Source organism: Accipiter gentilis, chromosome 2, assembly GCF_929443795.1.
Source record: "Accipiter gentilis chromosome 2, bAccGen1.1, whole genome shotgun sequence".
In the NCBI taxonomy this organism is placed as follows: domain Eukaryota; kingdom Metazoa; phylum Chordata; class Aves; order Accipitriformes; family Accipitridae; genus Astur; species Astur gentilis.
In genome coordinates this window covers 27,025,989-27,050,562 of record NC_064881.1, presented here as the reverse complement: position 1 = coordinate 27,050,562, position 24,574 = coordinate 27,025,989, and the positions used below count along the sequence as shown (strand labels likewise).

Sequence of the window (24,574 nt, the reverse complement as noted above, 5' to 3'; positions counted from 1 at the left end):
GGAGAAGACTGAATTTGATAGTTTCTGGGATTCAAGGATGGTGGGGCAGGGGGAACCCAGGTTTTTTTCTCTTGCCTAAACATATTTTCATTTGCAGCTTTAAATCAGTTTGAATTTCCATTTGTTAAAAGCTATTTCCAAGCCAGAGAAAGTCTTAAAGAGTTACTGCATTCCAGTTTGGGATTTTAAATTATTTGACCCACTTCTTTCTCTCATGCCTTTAAATTTTGCAATCACTATGTAAAAATCTGCCCTTCAAAATAATTCCATCATCTGTATCAACAGTGAAAGCTATGAAATAGCTACCCATTTTTGGGTTAGGAGAGCTCATCTTAGTGATCTGAGAATTTGGATTTGAGGGATTCCCATGGAACTACAGTGAAAAAAGCCTTCCAGACTTTCTGCTCAGCTGTACGAAGCCATCACATACAGAGGAAGATGGACAGTAGCTCCATTGCATGCTGTTTCAAGAGGCAGGATGGTGTGTGAGGAAGTAATGTGGTTGATGTAATTGAATTTAAGTACTCCTTAATAAAACTACTTCCTCTGGCAAGAGCTCAGAACATGCAAGCAAGATGAACTGAGCTGTTTCAAGCCACTCTTTTGTATCAGATTTGAAGAACAGCATTGTGAGATCTGTGGCATCCTCTTGATCCCTTGGTCAGGGATGTCCAGAGTGATACACAAAGTGCAAGACCAATACCTCCGAGTTCAGCAATAGCTGTGAGAGTGTTTTGGTATTGTAACTTGCATCAGGGCACATCAAATCTTGTCTACCAAATAGTTTTCAACCACTGAAGAACAGTTTTAAATACTTGCTGGAGGAGATGTACTGACTGATGTTTGTTGCACCCTCAGGTGAGTTTTTCTACTGTCACAATGAGAATCTCCAGGTTTTCCTGTTGAAGACCCAGTGGTCCAACAGGGTAGCTCTTGTAGACTGCTGAGGATGACCTTTTTGATTGCTGTTACTAAATTCAAGCAAAGAGCTTGGGTAGCAGAATATCAATGGACAAGACCCTTCAGAAAGGTTGCATTTACAGTTGTAAAAAATAGAAATTGTCGTTTCACCTTAGAAATTCTCAAAAGATACAATGTACAGGGGCCTTCTATGAGAAAGTAAATGCTGAGTCCTTTGCTGCTCAGACTGCAGTCTGCTAGGGTTCAAGCAACCCTGGTGGCATATCTGAGACCACTCTTCTATTCATATTATATGACTTAGGGGGCTCTTCAAATCCAGTTCCCCAGACTGTTGAATTTAGCAGCTTTGATACTTCTAGTTACTTAGTGACCTAGGAATTATGGACTTACCCACCCTGTGACTGGGAGAGCACCCACAAACACTTGGAGATCGATGTATAGATCTTGAGATGTCTTCTCTGTATCAACACTTCCAACATCATCATCGGATTTCTTTGCAGTCTTTCACAGGCAGCTCTGCTCTTGAGAGGGAAGGGCATTGTGGGGATTTCCACAGTGGTGCCAAGGAAAAAAAAAAAAGTCAGGATCAGCACTTGGCTAAAGATACACCCAGTGTGTTCCTGGTTTGGGTCCAAATTGAGGGTGTCCAATAGGTGATAGTTTGATTTCTAATTCAGTTGCATCTGCTGTCTGGTTGATGAGAAGTCTGTAGATTAGTGAACCTGAGTCTTTTGCTGTTTCAACATGAAGTTATGCTTGCATTAATAAAGAAGCTTAGACATCTAAACCTCTACCCCTTACCCATGGCTTGAATTCTAACTCCAAGTTCCTGTAATAAATCCTATTCATAATACTGAAGCTTTCCCTTCCATTTTAGCATACTTTTGTCGTGATTTTCAGCTCCAGACATTAGAGGAAGCATGCTTGTTGGCTTACTGGTTTGGGCCTTTTGTTAGTGACGTTTCTGAGGTAGATGATAAAGGACATGATTACATGATCCACGTCTTGGGAACCTGAATATCCAATAAACTGTATCAGTACTGCCTTACCCCTGGAACTATTACATTAATGATCTGATGTCTGTTTTTTAAAACATACTGTTGTGGGCTAACCCCAGTAGGCAGCTAAGCCCCACACAGCTGCTCATGTGCTCCCCCCTGCTGAGCAGGATGGGGTTAGAGAATCAAGGGTAGAAATAGGAAAACTCCATGGCTTGTGATAAAGGCAGTTTATCACAGCAAAAGCTGTGAGCACAAGCAAGGGCATTAAGTTTGCGTTTTGCAGAACTTCTGCTGCATGCTCCATTTTCATTCTGTGGGGCTTGTGCCCTGTGGTTTCAACATTCAGTTCACCAGTTTTCTGAGAGAACTTGTGTGCTATTGATATTCATCAGAAGGTTAAAAAAAGTTCAGTAACTCAGATGTGACATCTAAGGTTTCCTTCATCTGCCTCAAACCACAGTCTGCAAGCATACCTACCTTTTTGACAAAATTATGCTCTTCACCTAAAAATACATCTAAATAGAAACTTCAGATCTTGTTTCTTGCATTTTTCCGTGTAACACAAAGTTTGCCTGAGGGTTTGTTTGGATTGTTGGGTTTTTTTATAGCATGTATTTGTTCACAGTGCTTACAGGAAGAAGATGCACACAATACATAAACTAAATATACTTTTTATTAGCAAGGCTTTTAAAATACAGTCTTGCATTCAGCAGTTTAGCTGAACACAGTTTAAAGCAGATTGAATTAATCCATGCACCAATGAAGTAGCAGATGGGTGCTGTATCCCTGCAGGAACAACATGCTTAATTTTCAGTTTACCATGTACCAGTTTCGGCTGACTTCTCATCTTTCCTTCATCAGCTGGGGAAACCGCTGCCTTTTTTGGCAAGACTACCACAATGTTCCCACTGTTGAAGTTTGTTTTCTATTTCTGTCCATTCACATCTGTGAGTCTACCTGTTTTTCTCCTACCCTTACTCTCTGTCTTCTCCTAGAATGGGGGAGCTGGTGCAGCAGGGCTGGCCTCTCCTGTGTCATTGCACCAGTTCCTTTATGCTGAAAGTGTGTTTGCAGTCAGCTTCAGTTTCCTCTGACCACTGACCTCCCCATCGACTTCCTGCAGAGTGCTAAGCCCCCTTCATTACCCCTCGTCCTGATGCATCTGGGAGGCTCTATTCCACACATTGACCAGCAAACACCAGTTCGCAACTGAGACAGTAGCTGAAGTCTCTGCTATAGACCTACCTCTAACCCCCTCCCAGCTCTCCTATTGCCAGTCCATTTTGTACAGGTGATTTCTCAGTCCTTACTCTTACCCTGTCTTTTCTCCCTTCCCATAAAACTAGCCCTTCTCTTGCTGTGTTCCATTTCTTGAATCTAGCTTGTCACATTTGGCCACGGCTGGTGTTTGATTCCAAATTCTAATTGTGTTCTCGTATCTCCTTAAAACTTAAGCCAAACGTGGCAAAACCTGAACTGTCTTCCTTACCATTATTCCTCACTCTTCCTCTTACAGTGTTTTGATAACCACCATCACCACCTTCCAGTGACATATTTATAAACATTGTAGACAGATCTCCCTCACTAGCGACTTTCCCTGCCGCTTGCTTTAGTCTTCTGCCCCAGCTTTGACTATCAGAATCTCTCTCAAGCACTGGCTACAGCACCAGATCCATGCAAACCAACACCTTTTCCCTCTTTCTGAACACTACAGCTCTCTGAATGCCTCTTCCTCCCCAGTTTTTTTCCATTGGCTTGAAGAGTTCCCCACTTCTCCAAACCAGAATAATTGGCTATGACTTCAAACTGTTTCAATATTACTCCTTTAACCTTCAGCCCATCATCATTTTTCACACATGAAGATAAAACAAGCTTAGCATGCAAACTTCAGGTAGTTTATCATCTAGGCAAAGCTGAGGTTTTGCTCACAAGTTGCTTGCAGCTCCAAAGGAGAATAAATTTCAGCTGACTGCAGATGTTCTGTACATGTTTACATTGCTCATTTAAAAAAAAAAGGGTACGACCCAGGCATACTCCAGCAAAAGCAGAAAGCTGAGGCATGACAATAGAAATGACATTTACATATATCTCCAAGTCTGGTTGGATCATGCATGAACAAACATCTAGGTAGATGACTATAAGCCTTTATCTCATTCAGAACTGGAATTCTGCAACCAGCATACTAGGCCTAACAGAGAAATGAGCAAGATCACAGTACTGACTTTCCAAACTGTGCCAGGTAGATGTAAGGTAGCAGGATCAGTTCTTGAACAGCAATAACTGTGTTCATATAGAAGCTGGTCCTTGAATCCAAACGGTTGAAAAATGAACCATTTCTTTCTCCTCAGAGTATCCGCCGGTACTGTATCAAATCTCATGGATGACCTTGTCTCTAGCTTTGTATTGGTGGACAACTATTTTTTCTTCATAAACCTAGTTAAAAGAGAACCTAAAACTGCCAGGATTCCATAATATTTTGTGAATACATAACAAACCTAGTTGTTCATTTTCTTTATGCTGGTATGTAAGTCTACAGAGGGTGTCCAGAACAGGAACCTGAATTTTAGTTTACTGAAACATCCAGTGTAGGCTGACACACACTGTCAGTGAGCTCAGGATGAAGAGATGGAGGAGGAAAGTGCAAATTAGATTAACTTAGTCTCCAGAACAAGTAATTTCAAAAGGATAGGAGAGCTACAGATATGAAGTATAGCTTTTTTCCTGGTTTTGATGAGTACTAGGTTTTAAAAGTTGGCTTAATATACCCTATAAGTAGAAAATTTTTTGTTGTTAGAAAATCACCTAGCATGCAGACAGGTGTAATGTGATATCAAGTTCAGCATTTGCTTGAGCTGAAATGTTCTAGTGTCTGCAAAGACAAAGCCATCTTTAAACTAGTGCTTAGCTTCACTATAATTAATAAATTATACTATAAATGCTTTATTTCCCCATAATCCTTGTTCCTTACACCAAATTCATCCTTGACCTCACAATTCCTTGTGTAATTCAAACTTCAAAAATTAGCTAAACTGAAACACCCTAAGTGTACCATATTCCCCCAAATACGGTCTTTTTCAGAAAAAGAGCTGTTTGTAATTCAATATCCTTGCTTCAAATTTGTGCCCCTTATGTCACCAAAGCTTTTCCTTTCTCTGTGAAAAAATGTTTTCGTTTCCATTGTTTCTGCTAAATAGAATGAGGTATTATTTCAAACAAAGCATGACTTTTCTTTCAGGTTGAGCAAGGGGAAAAGGGGAAAGTAAATGTCCAAAAAGCTTTTGCATCCAATTGAGTTACTGTGCTCCCCTCCTGCTCTCACCTTAAAAAATAATCCAGAATGATGACAGAATATTGTTATTGTAAGGTTCTAAAATATTATCTAAATTAAAATGTAACAGTATAAACCTTTTAGCATTTTTTTGTTCCATAACTTCTTCAAAATTAAGTCATTACTATATGGATGATGATGAAATCGAATAATCCGCTGCCTTTAAGGCATATGTCTGCTACCTCTTGCTGTTTAGAAATGTTTGGGAGATAGCACTGTTAAGCATAGATTCCACTATTACAGGAAAATACCTGCTTGCTTTCTCAGAAGTAGAAAACATGGTACCAGAGGAACCAAGTCTCATCTCTTGGCCACCACGTTACTGATCCAGCCCTAGTTGCTTCTAGTTCATAGATATGTGTTGCACTTCAGTGTAACTTCAGTTAATAACCAATTAAAAATATATGGCAACATGTTAGACTAACAGCTCCAGGACAGAGCTCTAAAGTTGCAGTGTGCAGATCTGACACAGGAGGATGGGAGACCACCAGCCTATCAGCATTGCATGGATTCACTTCAGCACCCATAGGTTTGCAGTTCATATTGCTCAGATTCTTTGCTGCTTTCCTTCCATCGTTCCTCACTGGTCATCGCTTGTTATTAGTGAGGACTCATGAGAAGTTTGCAAATTTTACACGCTTTCTTCCTCTCTCGTGTAGTTGGCCTAAAAATGGCCTTTTCTTCCTTTCAATTGGATATGCAGGTCAGGCCTGCCTCAAAGTTTGAGTCTTAATTTATTGTTTCCTCCAGCTTTGAATAAGCACTCTGGCTTTCTGGCTCTCGCCTTCTTTTCACAGTTCTTGAGCTGTGAGAGAAAGAAACTACAGCCACCTCCTTCTACAAAATTAGTATTTTTCATTATGCAACTATCACTCTATGAAATTAATCCTTAAAAAAAAAAAAGGTGCCTACACTCACCAGGCCAAAAGGAAAATACAGTATACCCCAACAATTCCCTACATGCTGCGGACTAGGGACCTACAGCTGTGGGACGCACGTTGGTGTCCCTTACTCAATGTGTAGCTATACTATTCCCATGCATTGACTGGCAAGCCCAGGCTGCTAGCCCAAGGCAATGCAATTTCCCGAGAGAGAGAGAGAGAGAGAGAAGAATCCGATGTTATTGTCACCACTCTCTGGATTGCCTGCAGAAAGGATTTCTGTGTTTACTCACTAGGGTAAAACTTAGCCTTACTCTTTTGTGGGAAATGTTTTAAGCAGAAATCAATCATCTACTGGAAACCAAAAGAAAGGCTGTGCTGCTTCCTACTGCCCCATCAGGTACCTTCATTAACAAGCACCTATTGTTAAATAATCACATAGGAGTCAGATTGTTAGGGAAAGCTACTATGACAATTCTTACTCCCAGTTCAACGCTAGATACTACTTAAAATAATCTTTGCAATAATTTAGCTAGGAGACACATTCAGCATTAAGAATGAAACCCAAATGTAAGAGACATTTTCCCACTAGCCTATGAGAAAATACACAGTATGCGTTAATATACCTTTACAAATTCTGTAAATCCAAATTAAATTCCTTTAGCTAAAAATTACATTCTTCCTGTCTGTATTTTAGTAATAAAGCTTAAGTAGTAAGCATCCTTTTTAAATCTGTAATGTTTAAAAGCTTATCTTTCTCACTGAAAGAAGCAAACAGTCTCCCTTCTGGGAACTATTATAACATACAGGAAATTCAAATTTTTTTTTTTTTTTTAAAAAATCTGAAAAACAAAGTATTTCCCCAAAAGACAACTATGCAGTGCCAACATCTAATCCACAATAAATGCAGTAAGTATGATACAATGCTTTAGGTAAAACTATCCCTAAGGCAAAGCTTGAATTTTTACATCTCTTATTCTCTCAAAATACCAAAGAGGAGAGAAACAGAAATTTCTCTCAACCCCAGAAACTCAAAAGTGAGGAAGTCCAGCTACAACTTTAAACCTAGCGGTTCCTAGAAGAAACAGGATGATTTTTTAAGTAAAGACTTGGTTGAAAAAAAGTGGTTTTATACTGGCTTAATAAACATTACCACTAAGAATATTTCTCTACACAACTAAGGGGTCTCGTGATTTTTTAATCTCAAAAATACTGGCAAGATTGATTAAAAAGAAAACCAAAACACAAAAAAAAACCCAAAACAAAACCAGTTGAACCTCAAGGTGCTGTAATACCGCAGTAAAGATACGTGTGTAATAACAGGACAAAAATCTCTGCTACAAATTTGTCAACTACAACACACACAGCTTGTAAGTAGCTGCAGCAGCTGAGGCTAGAGATTTGGCTGTTTGAAGCTTTTCCCCCTTTTTGCAAAATAACTGTTTAAGTAAATTGCTTCCTTTGTTTTGTTGGCATTTTAAATGTTTCACAAGACAAATGAAAAATCAGTAACATGCCACGGTATGTTGTAGTCGGACATTTATATTGACACAAAACTGAAGTAATTTAATCACAGCACAGATGTATTTCCAATATATTAACTGCAATAAAGTTCTATAATCAAGTATTTAGCACTTATAACACTGATTCTCCGTTAAAATTATTAGGTATCACAGGTTTAGGATAGATTTATATATACACAGTTTCTGCCAAAGGCAGCAAATTATAGAATCTCAATTCAATTATGAAGAAAATAAGACTAGAATTTAGCATAATTAAAACCAGCTCAAATATCAGTATAAAAAAGAATCTTAACTAGTATTGACAATGCATGGTTAAATCCAACCATGCAGGCAATGCAGAAGTTAATATAAATGTTGCTTCATTTGTTTATGCTATTAAGTTGGCTCTAAACAAAAATTTAGTAGTAGTAGTAGTAGCATCATTTCATAAATTACTTTGGAATTCCATTGAAAATACAGTCATTTGAATCCTTACACGCTTTACCTTTTCAACTTTTATGTCTAAAGTCTGAGTAACTTACTCAGATGCATAAAGGCCTGCAGTAGCCACAGAACCCCGTAATTCAGTAGGCACAGAAAACAGGCATTTATTGCATATAGGTATCTACAATTTCGGAAAGTTAGACAGGTGGGAAACCAGCAAGCACTAGCAGTTTCACAAAGTCTAAGCCTAATTTCCTTTTTAAAATCTATCTAAGTTCTAATACGGAGATCTTAATCATGCAAATGCAAATACAGTACCTTAAACTAACATGACCTTCTTCAACACAAAAAAGCCCCAAACAAAAAATTAAATAACATTGATTCCATCACATTGGACCTGAATTAAAATGTTTGGTAATAAATCAGTTAAAACCAAGCACTTTTGTCTATTGAGAGTTCTGGAAGATAACTTAAGTTTTCTAACTAGCTGTTGCTTACCTCACTATGGTTAATAACCCATGAGTGTGTTTAGGTAAACTACTCTAAAACACAGCAAATGAAATCTAGGTCTTACATTATGGAGCAGAAAGGTGAAACTTCAATTCAGAGGTAGGTACAAGTTAAGTCTTTGTCTTTCGTAACAAGCTTTAAGATTTATAAAACTACGGCATGTTTGTTTTGGGTTTGGCTTGTTTATTTTTTAGCTGGCTGTGAGATATAACCCTTTTTCAAATTTCAAAAACTGCAGGCTAAAATAGTTTTAGTGTTACGTGCTGCTCTAGAAAAAAAGAGAAATAACCCAATACTTGGTCAAATGGGAGATGATAATATCTATCACCCACCTTCATCAGTCAAGTGATCCCACTCAGTCTTCCTGAGCTAGGAAGCAAAAAAACGTTTTCTCATGTACTTAATTTTTCAGTAGTACACTAGATATTCATTATATTGACACTGTAATAAGAGCACTTACATCAGTACTTTATTGTTTACGTTAATGAGTATTCTCAGAAATGTACATATCACTGTAGGGGAACATCTCATGTTAGTCTTTCTGCACTCACCCGACTCTAGGCAGAGTGTGAAAAAACATAAATGGATTGTGTCAAAACATGCGTTAAAGATTAAATGTGAACGCCTATTCTTTTATTCCAATTATCAAATAGGATAATTTATAACTGTTGAGGAATACTCCTTCCTTACAGAAATCGTTGTTATAGTAAAAACCATTTTATTAAGTGCTCATTCCAAGTATTTGTATTACTATGGCAAATAAATAAAATCCTTGTTTCAAGCAGAAGGCTCCAAATTTGCTTTGGGACCAAGAATCACTTCATACTAAGTAAAGTGATTTCTGCTTTTAGAAGTTATTTTTAATTTCATGGTAAGAATATTTTGTCACATTTGACACTAAAATGTAAAGCCACTCTGGTAGGCATTGCTTTTCCCAGAGAAGTCTGCTCTTTTAGCTGAGCAAGAGATGACAGGCAGGTCAATGTAAGTTAGTCTCATTTTCTGTTTATCTGGAAGTAATTCCAGTTGAGTAGAGATCAGCTGTAATAGCAGATCAATTTTTTTGTATTTTGAAAAGGTGAAGTATTGTAGTATCAGCAACCTTTACCAAGCAATACAAGCGCAGGTTACTTGTATACAACAGAAATGTGACTGCTATCAACTTTCGCTGTCAGTGAGTATTCTGTTAGACTAGGTCTGTAATTCTGTATGTGAAGGTTTCTAATATCTCATTTATGGTACGCCATCACCTCCTCCATCCCCACTTTCAATCAATTCATGTTTCTTCTTTTGTCTTATTGCCAAGCATCGTGCAATGCCCAGTGCACCTCCTTTTAAAAACCTTACAAAGTTGTCTCCCACCAGAGGACCTAAAGCAAAGAGGTTGGCTTCTTTAGTGCATTCGTAAGTGTATGGATCAATCTCTATAGGATTCCCCTTGCATGTGATGGGCTGATTAGAGTGATGCCCTATGCCATGCCCTTGGTCCTTTAGAAAGAAAAGATTTGGGTGAGAACCTATCAGAACTAAGGCTACAGAAAACTTCAAAATTTTCTTCAGTCCAGAGGCACTCTGAAGAACACATTTCATTTCAGGCTTGAAGGAAAGTACATTGTGTTCAGGGAAACTAGTGTAAGCAGAATGTAGATTAGAGTCCACAGTATGGGACTGAGTACACATCATATGATAGACCTTATGGTATTCAGGGTAAAGCTTTTTAGGTAACTGTTGGAAAATTAGACTTGTATCAGTAACTCTTCTACGAAACACATGGATTACTGGGATGTTGTTGTTGTAGGCACACAGTACTGCATCAGCTGCTGTAAGTCCAGCACCCACAATTAACACAGGGTCTGTCTTCCCACGTAACTTTCCTTTGCTGATAGCAGCTCCGAAGTCAGACATGGAATGAAGCACGAAAGGAAAGTCTTCTCCTTCAACTTGTAGTCGGCCAGGAGAATCAAAGGTTCCTGTGGCAAGAGCCACATTCTCAGCAAAGAGGCAGAAGGGCACATGAGAACCATCTGTTGCTCGCTGATAACCCCTGACTTCCCAGTTTCTCTTAATCAGTGATTTCTGTCCATCTTCCATTTCCAAATGCCGTGTTGAAAGATTTTCATTTAGTTGATTTCTGTCTTCATCATCCTTTCCTCGGTAAAGCCTGGATACTGATGTTATGTAAACGTTGTCTCTGAAATTCTTTTGGAGGCCCATGACTTTAACATAGTGTTTATAATAACAAGCTATTTCCTCTGGTATTACTCGATCACTCTTTATATTTCTGAAACAAAATTTAATGGTTCCAGTTAATATTTAGACTTTATCGGTAATTTGAATATCATACATGACATACCACATGACAGTCAAATTTAAGAGGATTGAATCTGCTCAGTGTAACTGACACCGAGTTCCATATCTTTAAACGCATTCAATTTGTTTTATTTGTTCTCTTGATTCCCGATATACCAAACAAGCCAACTTTTTTTTTAATAGTTACAAATCTTTACAATGTAAAGTGCTATGGTGATTAACAAGCTAAGGATAACAGAACTCTACAGCATGACGGTAGGTCTGTATGGAAGTGTTTTACAAAGCCAGTTTAGCATCACAACTGTCAGCAATACAATACTGGCTAACCTTGTACTCAGTGAGAATACACTTACTTAGGATGTAAGTAATTAAGTATCGTAGTAATTGTTAAGTGCTAATTTTGAAACTCTAGGTTCAATACATTACTTGAGTCAAGTATTCTTCATTACACCTTGCAAAAGACCTCTCCCTTGGGTAAAGATAAGTTCAGTAAGTACCAAACTAAGTAGTTCCATATCACAGGAATGAACAAAACAAGTATGACAGAACTGTAATGCAACTACATAAACAGGATAGTGATGTCCAAGTGTCCAATAAAAAACATTTTTGCACTGCAATCCTGGTATTACATTTATGCTTTTGCCATGTTTATTGCATTCTCATTTGTAAAAAATAAGCTGAAAATGTAATTATTTTGAACAGGTGCATGAATTTTGCTGCTTCTTTAGAAGTAAGCTCTAGGAAGAAGGCAAAAGAAACAGTAGTGAACATTAGGATTGCCACTGAATTACGCTTGAAAGCATATTTACAAGAAATCTGGCTACTCATGCTTATAGATTAACAAGATAATACCACATGTACCTTTAAATGTTCAGGTTACTATGAAAAGCCTGATGAGATATTTATTGAAGGGGATAATGCGACAGTGTGACACCTGTTAGAATGAAACTTAGGAAACTATTTTACATGAATAGAAGTTTTCATTATCATCAATACTTTTAAGTATGTTTAATTGGAGTATAACAGGTCAGCATTTCTGGTTTTAGTATTGTTGAAAACTGTAATATAAACAAGTTAGCTTCAGATAATAAGCAGCTTATGGGATTCCAGTTAATAAGGAGGCAAGATTACTGTGGTTATCTAAGAAAGCGATTAAAGAACAAAGGTACGGTTTCTTCACTATAAGTGTTGTCCTGAAATAAGTCTGCCCTTAAAGACATATGCCCAAGTAATTCTACTTCTTTTGCCATACGTGGTACAAGAACAACTTCCTTTGATTTTGCTAGAAGAAAGTCAGGAAAATTAAAATTTTAGAAAAAGCTTATGTAGAGTGTTCCTAGGTTCATCTGCTGACACAGACCTTTGTGAACTAATTGTATAACTGAAATAAAAACAGTGAGCTTGTACAAGACAGTAATTTTTTTGTCTCTGAATTTTTTCCAAGAAACTTAATACTAGAAAATAACATTGGGAAATACTGAATTATGCTCTTAAAATTAAAGTTCATAGGTAGCAACATTTCAGATGCTGCAGCTTTGCCTGTAAAAGCAAATACTGAAATATACAACTTCCTGAATTACAAGAAATCTAGTATGCACAGCAATTTAAGCTGCATCCATGTTGAAAGAGGAACTTCCAATACTTCTGTAGATTTTAAATTCCTCCCTCAATCTTCCCTCAACTCTGACTGAAACTGCTTACAGTAACAGTGCTTCTTTGTGAAACATTGCTAAAACACAGCACTGCTAGTATGTATGCTTTCAGTGCCCTCAAAGCAATTACTCTGGCCAACCACTGTTCATTTTTTTCCATCAGAGTACACACAGCAGAATAATTTCCAGTGCCATCAGGCAATTTCACAAACAAAAAAAGAAGCCCTCCTGTGAACAATGATGTTTGAATGTTTTCCAGTTCACAAACTAATGTTATCTGGATTCTTATAGCAACTAGGTTTCCCAAATACATTATGCAGTATCTTTACCTGCGTTTGCTAGCTGCCCAATCCTTAAAGGTGAGGCCAGGCAATTCCATCCAGTCTCCAAAACTGATTGTTAGCATAGAGCCTTCCATGGACTATGGAGAAAAACCCAAGATGCATGACCAGATACATTTCAAACAGATACATTTATGTAAAACACAACGAAGTTGTCCTTGTACTTATTTAGAGCAATAAAATACCAGAACATAACGTAATACCAGGACATTACACGAAGTGTTGATGAACTATTTTTGTGTTACAGTTAGACACTATTTTAATGAGCAACTACATGATCTAATAAAGCAGAGGTGAAGAGTGAACAAGTGAACAAGTGAAAGGGGAACTAAATAAATAATAACTGAAAGTTATTTAAAATACAAAACAAGAAGAAAAAAAAGTGAAACCAACAGCACGTGAACACATTAAGGTTTAAGATTTTGTATAAAAGCACCCGGAAACAAGGCAGACAAGAGAAAAAAGTCATAGAAAATACTCTTCATTATAATTCATTAAATTAAAATCAATAAAAAACCACATAAGATAACAGTCATGCTCACAAATCCCCAGATGAAGGACAACTTTTTCCTTCCTTTCTCATCTCCACAACATATCTGGGCTTTGGTAATTGAGCAATTGAAACTGCAATTGCCATTACTATCTAAAACAGCCTCAGGCAGTAAGAAAAACCCCCAAACCACAAAATTATCAAGTTACCCTAGAAGTGGTATGAAATTTTTACTCACATGCCAAGCCCCACCAGGTGGTCCTTTACCAAGCACTATATGGGGAATATAATTATGTTGTTCTAGCTTCCAGTGCAAAACTGGCGGGTAGTCATACCCAAAGTCAGCATCAGGATGAAGCAATGTATCAAAAAGCACTGCAACTGGGTTTGAAGAGCGTCCTTCAAGGCCTTCTGAGAGGTACTCCAGATCCTAAAGTAGGAAAAAAAGTGGTACATTCATGCAACTTTTACTGTTCATCATAGTATTCTGACATACCATGAAGTTGAATTTCAACAGAAACCACAATTAGTTCAAGCTGCATTTTAAGTAGAGATTAAGTTTAATGTAGAGATTCAGTCAAAACACTTTTCAGAAATAACTGCCATGATTCAGTTCTTCTATAGCTCTGAATAATACATTTCACTCATTTAAAAATTACACGTTAATAACACAGTAATACCGAGGCAGGTCAGTATTTCAAATTCATTGCAGAAAAATAAATATAGGGACAAACATTCAGAGATCAGAGCAACTTAGTAACATTTACATTTATAGCTAGGGGACTGCTTTTAACAAAGAATTGCTAGTATTTCTAGGACCCCCATTTTGATAAAGCAAACTTGGAATCTAAAAACATTTTAAGTTTTAAAGATCAAGTAGAAAAAGCCCCTTTGACAGCTCTTAGGTAGTTCTGACACTAACTTTATTATATTTTGAAATAATGGAGGTATTGTAAGTATTATTTTTTAAAATTCATTAAATCTAGGCTTATTTTACAAAGCAGTTAGTTGAGAACAATTTCTAGAACTTTGTAAAATGTTCACATTTCAGCAGCTATTAATCAGCTGTGTTCTAAAAACTTCATGATGTAATAGCAAATATTTGAAGAGATAATAAAGATTTGAAGAAAGAATTGGCTGTAAGGCCAATTTTTGCTAACAAAGACAGGACAGTTCAGCTTCCTAAATTGGGAAAATATCAGCAGGTCAGGCCAGGATGAAATACATGAAACAAACATCTGTAGCCAAAAGCTTGGGCAACTTACTCTCCTCCCAAAAACATAAACCTTGAGACCTAAGATAAATATGACATGCAAACAGCACAGCACAAAAACAAACAAAAAAACCCAAACCCCAAAATAAAACCCAAAGCTAAACGACCCTGCCTCCCCACTACAAACACATATGCATGTTTGTATTTCAAATAAATTAGTCACCCAGGCAATACAGTTAGTGATAGCATTGCAAATAATCCCTTGGGAGTATAGTGAGTAGAGTAGAAATCAATGATAACATGGCAAACAAATGGACAAGTGTGGAGAAAAATAATGGAGAACATTTAACTAATTAAATCAGAAAAATTGTATGTATAAGAGGGTAACAGATACAGCACAAGAGCAATTGTGAGTGCAACACAAACACTGAAGAACGAATACTGTTCAGGAAAGAAAAACAGGTTGTGTTTACAGAGGATGTATGTCCCTAATGTTACTAAAAATGAAGCCTTAATGAGAATTGTACTATTTAGTAAGATTTTAACTTGAAGTATGTTAGCAGCATGTGTTCTTTGATGATAGCACACAAACATCCTAGGACATGAAAGCTGGAATTCCTGCATCAACTACTCACTGACCAAGTGGTGCTTTAGACACTTTAGGCAAGTAGTAAGAACACAACAAAGGGCAGATTGTAAAACCAAAAACACCACAAACAAAGAGCCCTCAAGAACCACAAAAACCACCACATGCCCCAGGATTGGATCTAATGGTCACGAGCTGATTCTATTTAAATTAACAGAATAACAAAATAATTTATTAATGCCTTAGAAATGAGATTAGGTAAGTAGGCTGGTTCTTCACAATGCAATCTACAGAATTTTTTTGGATAAGCAGTTCTTAAAATGCATTGCTTTTCATCTGAAGTGCCCTACATATAATTTGTAACGAGCCACTGAAGAAGGTATATACTTTTCTTTATTTTACAAATAGAAAAAAGAGAGCCCAAGAGATAAAACTAGTTGTTTGAGGCCACACAGTTACTGAGCTTTACTGGGGTCTAATTCTTTGTGGGGTGAGAATATTAAGCCTTTTCTTGTCTGTGGCACTACTTATATAAGTTGCAAAACCATTTAAACAGGATCATTAAAGAAAGCCTACTGTTTCATAATCCAGCTTGCAGTAGGAAAAGAGCTAGACAAGATGGCAAACAAAGCTTACTTGATCAACAATGGAAAGATGTCGAGCTTCTTCTAATTTTGTATGTAGAACAGGGTTTGGGTGTATAGCTTCAGGAGATAAATATGGCCTGTATCCAGAGAGCAGATACGAAAGACAGATTCCCGAAGGTCCATTTCCTATTAAAGAAAGAAGTTACTGCTTCAGTAAAAATGTCAATAACCTAAAGTTTGTAAGTCACTAAATAAGCAGCAACAAAATCATACTGAAGTAGTATAATGCCATACTGTCCCGATTCAAAGCACCTTATAAACTTCACAGTAAAATAAAGCCTACCATAGGAACTTCTTCCAAATAAACTGAGCAAAATCTTTTTCAGATAACAAGGAACATATGTATGACTGTTTATACCATGAAACAAAATGGATATAAAGGAGTTTCATAATTTAGTATGTCAAATTCACTCTTCTTGTGTGAAAATGGCCCAATGGGTAAGATCTGGTCTGCCTGTCAATCAAAGTGATACCCGAACATTATTGCCATCTTACAACTTTGCGTTCCCATTTACACTGGGTACTGTAAAACACAGAACAGAAAGACTATCTAGAGCATATGCTCTTCAGGTCTGCCCATAAAATGAAAGGAAGAAAGAGGCAAGCAGAAAGCTGAAGACTGCAAGTCAGATGAGAAGTTACAGACACAGCAGAATAGCAATGTAAAAGTGAAGCTGAGTGAAGACAGATACAGTAGATAAGTGGTGAAGTACAAGAGACTCATATAAGACCACATTCATCGTTCAGCAACAATATCAATTCAAACATCTTTCTATATCCTTTCTGTAGCATTTTATAATTCATATATGTGCATTATTGCAATTTTAATAGACTAAATTATTTTCAAAAATCAAAGATGTGAAATTGATGGGACCAAAACATTACCATATGGTAATTATTTCTATTTATTTGACTAGTATTAAACAAAGTAGGGGACCATATTTATAACAGGCAAATAAAGAAGTAATGTTGATGTTGTAAAGTCAGATATCGAAAGCTAGGGAAGGCTAAAGTCAGAAAAGTATGTGGTATGATACAGAATTTAAACATGTGACTATGTACTGTTATTCCTACAGCTCCTCTTCCTCATTAACTGAATGAAAAGCACAGTGTTCTCCTAATGAGGCAGTATTCAGTATTTTGTCTTTGTTTTCATCTAGAGTGGCACACATGGTATTTACCAGACGCTATTCAAATCCCGAGCTAAAGTTACTAATTTATTCAGGTTTTTATATAGCACTTGTTAGGATGTTAGCTCTTACTTCCTACCTTTTCAACTCTCCTTCTCAAGAGTTTACCCGTTTCCTGTTCCCCATCACCTTTGCAGACACTATTTCCATCACCTGTTAAGAATCCCATTTCTCCAGAGCCTGTCTCTTCTCCCTTTTCTGATTTCCCAGTCCCTAAATCCCCCATCAGTTTGCTGAGACCCTGTTCGTTCCTGGTCCACCAGGCTACACTCATTACTCTGGTCCCCAGTGGCAGTATATCCCATACTTTAGTACAACACTGTGTGCGTAGACCGGTCACAGCCATGGGCTATGAGAAAATCATTTAGGCTCACTACAGATGAGTTCTTCAAAGGCTGAGACTGCTAAGTTATAAGAAATCTTCAATAAGCATGTTTTCTCTGAAGGCCTAGAACCCAAATAAGTATGTGAGACTGCACAATGGCTCCTACCAAACAATTTAGTTTTTACACCCTAATATGGAGGCAAAAATAAAGGCATTAGAGTGCGTGTGTACTGTAAGGACCACAAAGCACTGGAAAAAGACCGTCTAGGAAAGCCATGGATTTCCATCACTGGGATCTTCAAGACAGTTAAATCAAAAGTCTGTAATAAAAGGTTTAAATATTGGTGATCCTTCCTATATTATTTCCCAAACCACTTTGATTCCTATTTTGCCATTTACAAAAAGGACCATAAAGAATCTTTCAGACAGTGAAAACACTCTTCCTTACTCTCACACTGTTCTACCCTCCCACAACTAGATCAGCATGAGATAGCTGGGTATGCTTCAGTCCAGGAATTTAAAGCTTAAAACACATTCAAGCCCCCCTCCTGTCACCCACTTGCCACATAAGATGGATGCAAGAAAGAACCTCAGCAATACGCTGAAACCATCCATAACAGTATCATATGAAGTTGTGAAAATATTCTAATCATACCAATAGTTCATGAGCATTCCCACGACTGAGTAAATTCTTACCTGGTTTTAGAATTACATCTTATGCACAATAAAGACATTTGTTTTTTTTACAAGTGCACAGCTAGGTTTTTTTCCTAGTAGGTTGTAAGGGAAGCTAATCCACAATGGAAAGAGGAAAATACGTGCCATATCCAAGGACACCATGCTAAAGATTACTCCTACTGTGCAAGACTAAAAAGAACCAAATGGATAACAAAAGTTGCAAAACAAAGACTGGCAAGGGCCAAGGAAATTACTGAGGATGGGATTATGTTAAGGTGAATTACTGTCACTGAGCTCCCTAGCCACTTCCCTGGGACCATCCAGAAAGCTGATCCAAACCCAGCTCCTATTCTTTGAGCAGACTGAGTCCAAGGGATAGAGATTCCCTTGTAGATATGCTCTCAAGAACACACAAGATGAAGATTCAGCTGCAAGGTCTGCAATTAGACTTGCTATGATTTTCTCAGAAAATCCTTGGGGAAAAAAAAACAAACAAACAAAAACTTTTTTAAATGAGAAATTTATACCAGAGGAGTTTGCTCTTTATTTACACACAATACCTCCAATAACAGCTCAGATCGCAACTGAGAGATACTACTATTATACAAACTTTAGATATACAATCAACACACCCCAAAACCCCATGGCCCTGTTCATTTAAGGAGCAGTTAATATTTTGTTTGAATACCAGCAGAAGCTTCTCCTAATCAACAGTAAACTACAGTACGATCATTTCTACATTATGTGTCTAAATTTAAAGCAAATAATTGACTTCAAACATCGTAACAGACACGTTATTTGGATGAAAATTTAAAACAGTGTTTACACAGTAATGATCAAAACTAGTGCAGAAGGTGAAAGTGTTTAGCACAGAACATGCTCTAGACTTAAAAGCTCCAGCGTGAAATTCTTCAGTCCCAACTCATTCAAACGAAATGTAGCCATTTCTTCCGAATTTCTTGAAGACAGGTACAGCACAGAAGTTACTTAATATTACCACAGTAGCTTAGTACTCTATGCAGAACTGCAGTACAACATGCAGCACAAGCTTAGAATCAAATCTTAAATTGGGCATCATACCAGGAAAAAGGGGATGGTGAAGTTAAAAAAAGGGGAATATAAGTTATTGCTCCATCATTAAGTTAACTGCTTATACATGTGCCATCTTTTTCTTTCTGATTAATAAAACAGTGCAATGAGAAGATGGCAGCACTAGGAAGCTAAAAGTATGTTTAACTCCAGCTGTACAGGAATCACACAGAGAAGATTAAACCAGTAGACAGTGTGTGTTTATGGGGGGGATGACAGCTTTTTGTATTCTTCTACTACATTATTAAATCATTTTAGATCCCTTTTAAAGCTCTTCAGACAGCCAATTAATTACTGATAATAGGCTGCCAATGGAGAAGATCAGCTTGTGAAGTGTCTCAAAGGTGTCTGTGAAAAAGCATTTGGGCAATGTATTTGTTTTTCATGGAGAAATAGTCAAGGCAGCTGTGTTTGGTGTCAGCACATAGAAAGGCGCTCTGGACAAAATAAGTATTGAACACAGGTATTTGCATAATGCATATTTGCAAAACTAAACATTGAAAACTGAGTCATTAACCATATGGCAAACCTATACTAAGGTTGACAAAACGCCAAGAAACTGTTGCTCTTCAACTATGATGCAGAACTCAGCAAGCGATTCACGTCTGTCACATCCACGTAAGTCTATTACATGAGCACTATTTTAAGCTATCATGAAGAGAGCTTTGAGAACAGGCACTGTACAAACACCAGTCTTTCAAAGTTGTGGAGATTTACTGCGAGCACATTACCTTGAAACATCATTCTCTGGAATCTCTGCTTGTTTGCAGGTACAGTTAAAGCTGTTGGTTTGCTGTAGTCCCAACAGCTTTGGACTAGATTATTGAAAACCTCCTTTACTCCAGATCTTTTCTTTATCCCTTCATCAAGTCATGGCAGTAAGGAGCTGGTGAGCAGCTGTTACTGAAAAACCTTGGCCCAATACAAATCATCCTGGCACTCCCAATTAAGCTCTGTACCTAAGGAGCCTGCTCCCTCTGCTATCCTGTCTTTCAGCAAGCACAAGTATTTAACCATTTAATTGTTTATTGTTTTAAACTGGTTGAACTGACTTGGATTCAATTCGGGAAAGATGGGACAATATTCAGATGTTAGTGATGGATGCAACAAAGAAAAAGGCAATTAATAAGAGAAGTTAGCATCTAACCAACATACAGCAGACATTTTACATGACGCTTTTCACTGTTCCATCTGACCCCACAAACTTATACTGGTGCACCATCAACAACCTCCATGCAACCTGACGTAGACCTATCACATTAATCAAACCCTATGTGATCAAGACTAGAATCAAAACAGTTCTTCCGTTAAGACTCACTTATCTGCTGCCAAATAATGTGGCTCATTTCGTCAAAGCACAATCTGAATTAAAATATACTCCAATAGCAAGTCCCTTACCATAATTTTATGGTACTGTTGTTAATCATAACAACTGTGTTACTCTGATAAACATCTTCACTGTAAGGATGCTAAGCATTAGTTATTTAACGATAAATGACTTCATGCAGCAAGGTCTATAAAGGCAATGGCAGTGACAGAGAATCTTAAAAGGGAAAAAACTCACCTATTATTACTACAGGCAGAGTAAGGAGTGAGTCTCCAGGCAGAACAGTTTCTTCAATTAAAGGCATTCTTTTAATCTTCCTCCCAAGGCTGTCACCAAAATACTGGACAAAGGAATTCAAAAGCTGTCCTTCGGTTTCAGGGCCGCTGTAACTTCTAATTAAGAAGGACAGATGGGAGAAAACTAAAATCAAACAGTTGAACTGTTGTCAGAACAGTCTTTTAAAAAATTGAGTTTACTTTAAAAGCTACAGAATTGGCAAAACTGAGAACAAAACAGATATGCTTCATCCAATCTACAAAATTTTACTCTTCAGCACAGCTTGTCTAACATAAGATTTATAAAAGTCCACTTTCTCCTAGAAAGTCTACAGAAGGACAACAAAAAGGCACAGATGGCTCTGCAGAGCTGCAGATTTCTAATTTCAGTTTACACGAAGCCAAAGTATAACCAACAAGCATTATTTTGATCCCACACACAGCAGAACTCATCCTCATTATCCTTATCAAAAGAGGAGAGATACACACTGCCTAGCCAATTAACAACATTAAGGCCAGCCAAAGGCTGAAGGAGCAGCTAATGCACAACAGCAGCCGTTCGCATCCCTTCCTACCTGCTAAGCAGCACACAGGACTGCGCCTCAACAAATTTCTGTTCGGGTAGAAGCAAGGCTGGTTAAAGCTGGCAGTGGCGTTGAAGATGGAGAAAAGTGTGATCCCTGTAAGCCCTAGACACAGCCCATTATACCACTGTTAAAAGAAAACTTTTTATAAAAGGAATTGCCATGCAGTCAGCTCAAGCTACTGCACGGCAGACTGCTCTCACCCCTAGTTACCTTCCTAGATTTCTCAGCTCTTTCTCTGCAACATCTACTCATGTTCTCCTCGTAACTCTTCACCATCTAAATGTGCTCCTAGACTACGAAGACTTGTTTTATATTGCTTCCTGTTTAATTATTTAGGACCCCTTTCTGAAGCCTTTCCAGGCCATTGAAGAAGTGCACACTATCACTTTAGCCAGCAAGGCAGGGGAAATTAAACATAGTCTGTTATTGGCAGTTATTTTATTAAGTCTTCAAAATAAAACTTAACAACTTTTTAATTCAAAATACCCCAGTCAACCAATCTAAACACTTTTCTCTTTACAAACACAGTTTAATTATTAACGTAATAAATAAAAGTACTCTTATTTCCTAAGAACCTGCGTATCTTAAAGCTATACTAGGATTTCAGGGATTATTTTCTACACAGGACCAGAAGCGTAAGACACTGATCCAATTCCCACAGCCTTCAAGAAGCCAGGTACGCTATGTGCCATCTCAACTCCCACAACACCGAAGGTTCTGCTACGTATTTCAAAAGCCTCTACTCAATGGGGAAGTCTGAAGTAAACTCGAGACAGAGCTATACAGTAATAACAGCACTAGCACACTATATATATATGTAATACATCTCTCCGACAGTTATTTCCATGTTAAAAAGGCTGGGGAGCTATTCTAAGGTTGTATTTATTACAGAAAGCAAGTACTTGATACCAGCATTCCTTGCACTACAACAAATTAAGTGCTTACTGTCTGATTACAGCTGCACATTAGCTCTTCGTGATCTTGGAGACACATAACATACAACCAGCATGAGTTAGATGAAGACGAGCAGAAGTCAGAGAGAGGATATCTAATTATCACACTGCTTTTTTCACCTCTGCTTTTAGATAGACACAGGTAGACTATATTATTTTCCGGCCTTTGCTCAAAGTTAACTAAGGCAATACTACCCTATGCTTTGTGTAAGACAGGCTGAAAGAGAGCATGCATGTTTTACTGTGGTTTTAATATACTTGCTGTGCTAGATGGAAGATAAAAACCAAAAGAAACATTTCAAAGCCTCTTTTATGGGATATATACACAGTGCCGTAGGCTACCAAAGAATCTTTAACAATAAAAAAGTTGCTTCTGTGCAGCTTAGACAGTGTATCACAAACTACCCAACTGGTTTAGCACAGAATCTAATTTTGCACAGGAACATCCACATACAACACGCAGTTTCTCAGCGATCGTCCAGACAAAGCAGATGAAGGACTGTTGTCTGGAGCATGTTCTTCCTTTGCAAGAAAATCATACCAGAACTCAGTAAGATCTTAAGTTAGGGGCCACCTTCTTCCTAACCTCTGAACAATACTGAAAGACACCAAGTACCAGAAGTTTTTATCTTGATAAAGACTCATGGTGGATAGCTTTGCAGCAGTGGGGATTTGGTCCAAACATCGACGGCTCTAGTCCTGAAGAGATGCAAGTGGCTCATCAGCTAGTTCCAAAGCTCATCATTAGTTTACATGACGCTGGTCATACCAGATAGTCTAGAGAATCGCGTTCTGTCAAACATTCTAAACATGTTCATCTCTTTTTTTGTTTGCTTTTTAGTGGTTTTCAGTTAATTCCTCCTATTTTTAACTCATGTGAAAACCCATTAAGAGAAAAAAACACAGCACATACATAAACGTTTTTCTCCCTTTGGATAAGAAAATAATTCTTTCGTAATAACTGCCTTAATTTGCTGCAAGTTGTTTTAATAAAAGATGCTTTTTTCCAGGTAGCAGTCTTGAAAGATCCTAGAATTCCCTACGTACTTTTAGCAAAAAAAAAAAAAAAAAAGAAAAATTAAGTGAACTGACTGCAGTGGGCGGTGAACAGAAAACTCGTTATATAAAAGGAATTTAAATTTGGTCTCCAGTCGACGCTTTGGGAAGCAAACGTAACACTCTCAGACGGCCGTTTTGGGTTTTGTTTGGTTTTTGTTTGTTTGTTTCTTTCTTTCTTTTAAGTAGCCGGGAAGAGCGATGCCCATCAGGACCGGGATCCCCGGCGGGCGCCGCGCTACGGAGCCCGAAGCGGACCCCAGCATCAGCCCAGGCTGCGCTTCGGCGTCGCCCAAGGTCACACCGCGCCTTCCCGCGCGCCACCGCCGGCCCCGCGCTTCGCCCGCCGAGCGCCTCTGCCCGCCGGCCCGGCCGAGAGGAGCGGAGCCGAGCGGAGCGGGCCGGGGGGTCCGGGGGTGGGCGTGCGGGGCCGGGGAGCGCCGCCGGGGAGCGCCGCGGCCGCCCGCCGCCAGCCAGCAGCCCCGCGGAGGCCGCAGCGCCGGGGCGGCGGCGGCCGCGCTCGCCGGTCTCGCCGGTCTCGCCGTCCTCGCCGGTCTCGCCGTCCTCGCCGGCCCCGCCCCCGCCCCGCTCCCCTCACCCCACTCCCCCGGCGCCCGCGCCGGGGGAGGGGGCGGTAGGCAGCCGCCCCCCGACCCAGCGGCCGCTCTTCCCCGCCGACTCACCTGAAGTGACCCGCCAAGGAGCAGCGGCAGCACCACACGGGCATGGGGAGCGCCGGCGGACTCGGGGCGCCGGCGGGGCCCAGCGGTGAGGCTGCGGGGGGACGCCGCGCCGCGGCTCCCGCTCCTCCTCGTCCTCCTCCTGCCGCCGCCGCCGCCACACTGGGGCCCGCGCCGCGCCGTCCCTCCTCCCCGCTCACATGCGGCAGCGGGTCACACGCGGGAGGAGGAGCCGCCGCCAGCACCGGCGGGGAGGGGAGGGAGGAGGGGAGGGGAGGGCAGGGCGCCGCTTCCTCCTCACGGCCCCGCCACGGCCCCGTGCGCCGAGGCGGGCGGCTGCGCCGCGCCCGCTGCCCGCAGGAGGATGCGGGCCGCGCCGCCTCCCCCCGGGCACGGCGGGGAGGGGAGGGCAGCCGCCTCCTCGCACCGGCGCGGAGGAAGGATGAGCGGGAAGGCGGCGCAGCGGCGGGGAGACACTCCTCGGGCTCGGGCCGCCGCGGCCCCCCAGAGGCACGCAGAGCCACCCCCGGGAAAGGCGAGGGCCGCCCCTCTGCCGCGGGTCCTTGCCCGCGCAGGCCGCGCCGCCGT

At 39.5% G+C, this 24,574-nt stretch overlaps 1 protein-coding gene across 2 annotated transcripts; it reads right to left on the bottom strand.

Annotated features, from left to right (window-relative positions):
• Positions 1-1,204: 1,204 nt before the first annotated feature.
• Positions 1,205-24,113, bottom strand: OSGIN2 (oxidative stress induced growth inhibitor family member 2). 2 transcript variants are annotated; one of them, XM_049819212.1, is made up of 6 exons: positions 23,990-24,113; positions 20,673-20,827; positions 15,816-15,952; positions 13,619-13,810; positions 12,879-12,970; positions 1,205-10,868 (listed from the first exon to the last, which is right to left on the bottom strand). In XM_049819212.1, exons 1-6 carry the CDS (start codon positions 24,031-24,033, stop codon positions 9,821-9,823), a joined length of 1,668 nt encoding a protein of 555 aa, XP_049675169.1. In that variant the 5' UTR covers positions 24,034-24,113; the 3' UTR covers positions 1,205-9,820. The 2 variants fall into 2 exon arrangements, with proteins under 2 accessions (XP_049675169.1, XP_049675176.1); XM_049819219.1 differs by lacking the exon at positions 23,990-24,113 and adding an exon at positions 23,343-23,450.
• Between the last annotated feature and the right edge of the window lie 461 nt (positions 24,114-24,574).

Bases quoted from the DNA above. Each gene is read 5' to 3' on its own strand.
- OSGIN2 (XM_049819212.1), bottom strand. From the start codon at position 24,033: ATGCCCGTGTGGTGCTGCCGCTGCTCCTTGGCGGGTCACTTCAG. The intron at 20,828-23,989 runs GTGAGTCGGCGG...CTTCTTAATTAG, and splicing joins TCCTTGGCGGGTCACTTCAG to AAGTTACAGCGGCCCTGAAA. The intron at 15,953-20,672 runs GTGAGTTTTTTC...TTTCTTTAATAG, and splicing joins TCTGCCTGTAGTAATAATAG to GAAATGGACCTTCGGGAATC.